The following is a 6,043-nucleotide window of genomic DNA, read 5'->3' on the forward strand; positions in this document are numbered from 1 at the left end:
AAATTACTTTAATAACAACTCTGTACATGCTTCCACAGACAAGCGAGTGAGAGCCGGGGGAGGAGCAACTGGCTCTCCTGGGATTGTGATGACAGGCAGCAGACCTTCTGCGGGACCCTGCACCACTAAGGTGCCCATACCCTGTGTAGAGGTGGCAATCAGAAGGCCTGGGTTCGAATCTAGCTTCTGTCAAAGCTTTGCTGTGTGTTCCCAGGAAATCCCTTCTGCCAGGGAGACTTGCCAGCTTTCTTAATCTGGAAATTAAAAGGTTGTTAAAAAGAAGTTGGGCTGGTTATCCTACAGTTCTGGGGGCCTAAACCTCTGGCCCTCCCACCCTATCTTCTGGTCAGTTTAAGCCTGGTCCCAACCAGCCCACGTCTCGGGCAGTCAGACTGAGCCTAGGGCAGCCAGACCAGGCCGTTTGAAAAGTGCCAAACACCGCGTTTCCGGACAGCTCTCAAAAGCCCGCCGTGACGCCTGGGGTCCAAAGGGCGGAGCTCAGACAAGAGGGGCGGGACTGAGGCCTCCTGAGGCGCGGTGCGACCCGCCCAGGAGCTTCTCATCCAGCCAATGAACGTCCGGGGCCGGGGTAGCCCCTCCTCTGGGTATAAGAAGGAGCGAAGTCCGGGGGCGCGGCGCGAAGGTCTAGCATTCCGACCTGGTGGGTAGATGTGCAGGATTATTGACGCCCTGAGCTCGGGCGTGCGGGAGCTCTGAGTTCGGTGTGTCTTGGGCTGCGCAGGAGCACGGGTCAGGTTCGGTTTTCCTTTGGCCCACTGGGCTCGGGGCCGGAATCCCTCGCCGCAGAGAAACAACTGGCCGGGAGCAGGGGACGCCTGTGCTGACCATCGGTCCGCCGCCGCCGCCGCCGCCGCCGCCGCCGCCGGCAGCCGGCCCGCCGTCATGGCCGACCACCTGATGCTTGCTGAAGGCTATCGCCTGGTGCCGAGGCCGCCTCCCGCCGCGCCCGCCCATGGCCCTCACGCGCTTCGGACGCTACAGCCGTACTCGGGCCTCGGCCTGGACAGCGGTTTGCGGCCGCGGGGGGCTCCGCTGGGCCCGCCACCGCCCCCACCGGGGGCCCTGGCTTACGGGGCCTTCGGGCCGCCGCCCGCCTTCCAGCCCTTCCCAGCGGTGCCGCCGCCGGCCGCCGGCAGCGCGCACCTGCAGCCCGTGGCGACGCTGTACCCGAGCCGCGCGATCGGAGCCCCCGGCGCCCTGGGAGGAGTCCCCGTCCCGCAGCCTGCGCCTGGCGCCCGGGCCCCAACACCGCCACCGCCTGCGCACGCCCTGGGCAGCATGGACGCCGAACTCATCGACGAGGAGGCTCTGACGTCTCTGGAGCTGGAGCTCGGGTTGCACCGCGTGCGCGAGCTGCCCGAGCTCTTCCTGGGCCAGAGCGAGTTCGACTGCTTCTCGGACTTGGGGTCGGCGCCGCCCGCCGGCTCTGTGAGCTGCTAAGCGCCGCCGGGGGCCTGCCTGGCGTGCCCGAGAAAAGGGGGCCAGCCTGCCCGCAGGACTCCGCACCCAGCGCCTGGACCTCGCACGCACCCTCCGTGAGGGTGGAGGCAGCAGGTTAGTGCACGGAGCCGACGCCGGGCCAGGACGCCTGCCCTCACTCCAGGCCCTGCCTCCTGCAGGATGACAGTTTGCGTTCATCTCTCTGACCCAGAGCCTCAGCGGTAAAGTGAAGGGGATTGGACCCTCTTTTCGGACTCCCCGAATCCGTTCTTGGATTGTGTATCTTCTCCTCTTGGACTCTCCCCCACCCCAACCCCCAATCTGAGCCATTCCAGGCCTCTGCCTGATTCCTCCTCTCCTTGTGCAACCCACTGTGGTCACTGGGTCCCTGCAGCCGCCCACCCGCCGGGCCCCTACCCTTGCTGCCTGGGCCCCCACCCTTGCTGCCTGGGCCCTGAGGTCTCTGGGTCTCCCGCCCTGGGGAGGGGCAGACGGTACAGCCCTCACCCCTGCGGAGTGGAGCAATGCCCAATCTGGCCTCCAAAACCGAAATAAAACTGGGTCACTTTCCCGTCTGGCGTTTTCATTTCCTTATCACCCCAACCCTTGACTATATTTGGCTTCTAGAGTCCCGGCTGTTGGGGGCCCTGGGTAGGATGGAGGCCACAGCCCCTGGCAAGGGACCAGGAGAGGAAACTGACAGTTTCTTTCGAAAATATCTGTGAGTTGTGCAATTGTTATGTCATAATCTGGAAGGCAGAGGCTGCCACCACTGGGTGGCAAGGTAACCGAAGGGCACTAAAGACAGACTTCCCCACTCCTGGGAGGGATGAAGGGAGCCTGGAGGTGCTGTCCTCACTGTTTGCTCAGCATATGGAGGCCAGAGGGGAGCTGGGTGTACCCTAGGATTCAGACAACCCTGGCTTTGAACCAGGGCTCTCTCCCTTGTCCAAGGTACCATCCAGTTAAATTTCTGAGGCCATTTCCTTAGAGACAGGTGGTCCCGATCTTAGGTGGTTGTGAGGACAAATGCAATGTGAGGACTTTAGCACAGTGCCAGACACCTAGGCAGCCCTCAGTAAGTGATAATAATGATTATTCTACAATAATAATCGTGCCTTCAAAGAATTAGAGTCCAGGTGGGAGAAGGGGGTGACAGACCCAGAAATCAACTCATCTTGGTACAAGGAAGATTGGGATGAGGACTAGAGAATAGGCAGTGTTGCCCAGTGGGCAAACCCAGAGGAGGAAGTTAGCTCATGGTTGGGGGTCGGGTCAGTTCAGGCTTCAGGGAGGTGACATTTGATGTGGTGAGCAGAGCCTTAATGCTGAATACTTCTTTAGGACTTGGAGAAGATGGCACGCAAGTGAAGAGCCCATTCAAAGGCAGGGAGGCATGTAAGTACAGGGCCTGTCCAGGAAGGCTTGAGGTCTCGAGAAGGGACAACAAAGATCTATTGGCTTTATGGGAACTTTGGGAGGTAGGCACAGTCCCAGATCTACAGATGAGGGATGTGGCGCTTACCCAGGCCTGGCAGGACTTGGCCTCAGACCTGATCACCAGTGTGAGCTCCTGGTCACCCTCTGCTGTTGACTCTGGAAGCATCCCTAGGTGCTTCAGGAGTGTGGGAGGAAGGCAAGAAGAGACAGATGGAAGACAAGGAGGAGAGACTGAGGGCAGGGCAGTGGGGCTGGAGAGGAGAGAAAGAATTCCAGAGACTCTGTGGAGAGGAACATGGAGCTGAGTTTTTGTCCCCAGTGGTTGGACTTCACCCTCATGCCAAGCTGGTTGACATGACTCTCACTCCAGCCTGGGAGCTCACCCAGGGCACACTGTCTGCACCAGCTCTGGAGCCACCAGGACAGGCATGAAATGGGCAACAGAGGTGTTTGGCAAATGAATGAACGTCTCCCCTAAGATAATGGGGGTGTTCTGCTACAGGATGGTGAGGAAGGGCAGAGAGGCTTCTGGGAAGGGACTGGACTGAGTTCTGGGCTCAAAACAGCCAGTGTTGGCCCCACTTTGCCCAAGATACCAGGCCACAGATAAATACAAAAGGGCTGGATTGGGATGGGATGGTCTGGCCCTGTTCTGGACCCCACCCTGATTTCCTTCTCTCAAACCTCAGTTTCTCCACCAGTAAAATAAGGTTAAGAACCCTGCCCTGCTATTTTGCAAGACAATAAGCCTCACAGTAAGTGGGGAGCAAATTCAGAGACAGGATGATAAGCGGTAAGCTCTGAAGTGCTCTCCATATGGAAATGGTTACAATGAAAACCCAACACTGGACTCTTCCTAGAGTTAAGAAAGGGTAGAAAATGTGGTCCAGCTCCTGAGCTATTTTCAGTGCTCCTCCATTCCTCTCAGAGGGGCTGCTGACCAACTGGACAGCAGACAGATTGACAGAGGAGAAGGTAAGTCTAGGGCAGTCCACCACCTGGATCCCCAAATCCTTGACACTCTTCGCAGCATTCTGACCCGCCCAGCTGAAGGGTAGGATGGAGTGTTTATCTTTTTTTTTTTTTTTACTTCATCAGTTAAATTTATTTAATAATTCCTCATTACCCATAAAATAAAATCTAAACTCATTAGTACAAATTACATGATCCTTTTCATTCTGTATAACATTCCTCTTTCTTATTTCAACTTTTTAAAACATTTTTTATTGATTTATAATCATTTTACAATGTTGTATCAAATTCCAGTGTAGAGCACAATTTTTCAGTTATACATGAACATATATATATTCATTGTCACATTTTTTTCTCCGTGAGCTACCATAAAATCTTGTATCTATTTCCCTGTGCTATACAGTATAATCTTGTTTATCTATTCTACAATTTTGAAATCGCAGTCTATCCCTTCCCACCCTCCGCCCCCTTGGCAACCACAAGTTTGTATTCTATGTCTATGAGTCTATTTCTGTTTTGTATTTATGCTTTGTTTGTGTGGTTTTTTTCTTTTTTTGCTTTTGTTTTTTTTTTAGATTCCACATATGAGTGATCTCATACGGTATTTTTCTTTCTCTTTCCGGCTTACTTCACTTAGAATGACATTCTCCAGGAGCATCCATGTTGCTGCAAACAGCATTATGTTGTCTGTTTTTATGGCTGAGTAGTATTCCATTGTATAAATATACCACATCTTCTTTATCCAGTCATCCGTTGATGGACATTTAGGCTGTCTTCATGTCTTGGTTATTGTAAATAGTGCTGCTATGACCATTGGGGTGCAGGTGTCATCCTGAAGTAGGGTTCCTTCTGGATGTATGCCCAGGAGTGGGATTCCTGGGTCATACAGTAAGTCTATTCCTAGTCTTTTGAGGAATCTCCATACTGTTTTCCACAGTGGCTGCACCAAACTGCATTCCCACCAGCAGTGTAGGAGGCTTCTCCTTTTGGATGGAGTGTTCTTCTTGCCAGGATGTAGAGGCTTATAGTCTAATAGCCTTTCCAGAAGCAGCTCCTACTAGCTGCCTAACCTCCAGTGAGTCACCTTACCTTCTGAGTCTTGGGTCTCCTACAATTATCCAACCAGCCTCCTGTGGTTCCAGTAGGTATTTCTCACCTCCTCCTGAGGCTACCTCCCAAAGTAACCTGCTGCCTAGCCCCCTATTCCTGTGGATTTCACTCTCCTACCTGGGCTGGGTCTTTGGGGTTGGGAATCAAGTTCCCTCGGTGTTGAGAAATGAGTCATCACACAGACAAGACATTATTCCATCTTCTTTTCTCCTTTTCATATGAACGTTTCCCCAGGCTGAAGTTCATTATTTTGAATCATCTTTTGGTTGACTGGATTTCACTACCAAGTCATTTTTTTCCAAGAAAAATGACTTCTCTTCAACTCATCTACAAAATGGAGATGTTAATAGTACCTCTCTTCTAGAGCTGCAGTGGAGATTAAATAAATTCCCACACGGTGTTTAGAACAATGTAGCTTGTTTATCATCCCTGAGCCCTGGCTTTCAGGGGATATCTTTATATTTGAGTCTTAAGAAGGTTTGTGTTTTTACCAGCTAGGAAGGAGGTACTCCAACAGTAACACTGTTGCCAGTTGGGTTCCCCAGTAGCCAACTCTGAGATGGTGTTTATCTTGCAAGAATTTTATTAGGGAACCACTAATCAGCACCTGTGGAAGGAAGGGTCCAGAGCAGAAGCAAGCAGAGGAAGCTACATGGCAGACCCAACAAGAGCCTTGGCCAACCCCATGAGGAGGTCTGGAGCTAGAAGAGCCCTTCAGAGTCCTCCCAATGTAGGCCACTGTACCCCTTTCTACTCCTGCCCCCATCAGTCATCCAATGTGACTGTTCAGGGAAGTGGTGTGACTGGGGGCGAAGCAGCTCTCCCCTGCTGAGCAATTCCTAGGGGAGCTGCCTGCCAGCAGCACCCCCAGCTGCCCAGGGAACAATTTAATGGAAGTTGGGACCTGGAAACACACCACAGCATCCACCACAAGCACTGGAGTGGGAACCAGGGTGAGGCGAGTGACATAAGAGTGCCTCCTTGAGAAGATGGTATAGCTCAGTGGTAGAGCACATGCTTAGAATGCACGAGGTCCTGGGTTCAATCCCCAGTACCTCCA

At 53.3% G+C, this 6,043-nt stretch overlaps 1 protein-coding gene and 1 non-coding gene across 2 annotated transcripts; both read left to right on the top strand.

Moving 5' to 3' along the window:
• Positions 1–614: 614 nt before the first annotated feature.
• On the top strand, positions 615–2,032 carry CITED4 (Cbp/p300 interacting transactivator with Glu/Asp rich carboxy-terminal domain 4). The gene has a single exon (XM_074376719.1). It carries the CDS (start codon positions 904–906, stop codon positions 1,459–1,461), a length of 558 nt encoding a protein of 185 aa, XP_074232820.1. The 5' UTR covers positions 615–903; the 3' UTR covers positions 1,462–2,032.
• Positions 2,033–5,971: 3,939 nt separating this feature from the next.
• On the top strand, positions 5,972–6,043 carry TRNAS-AGA (transfer RNA serine (anticodon AGA)). The gene has a single exon. It is a non-coding gene; the product is annotated as a tRNA-Ser (tRNA).

This window comes from Camelus bactrianus, chromosome 13 (assembly GCF_048773025.1).
Source record: "Camelus bactrianus isolate YW-2024 breed Bactrian camel chromosome 13, ASM4877302v1, whole genome shotgun sequence".
Classification (NCBI taxonomy): Eukaryota; Metazoa; Chordata; class Mammalia; order Artiodactyla; family Camelidae; genus Camelus; species Camelus bactrianus.

What these genes read in the sequence shown, in the direction of transcription:
- CITED4 (XM_074376719.1), top strand. Translation starts at nt 904, where the DNA reads ATGGCCGACCACCTGATGCTTGCTGAAGGCTATCGCCTGGTGCCGAGG.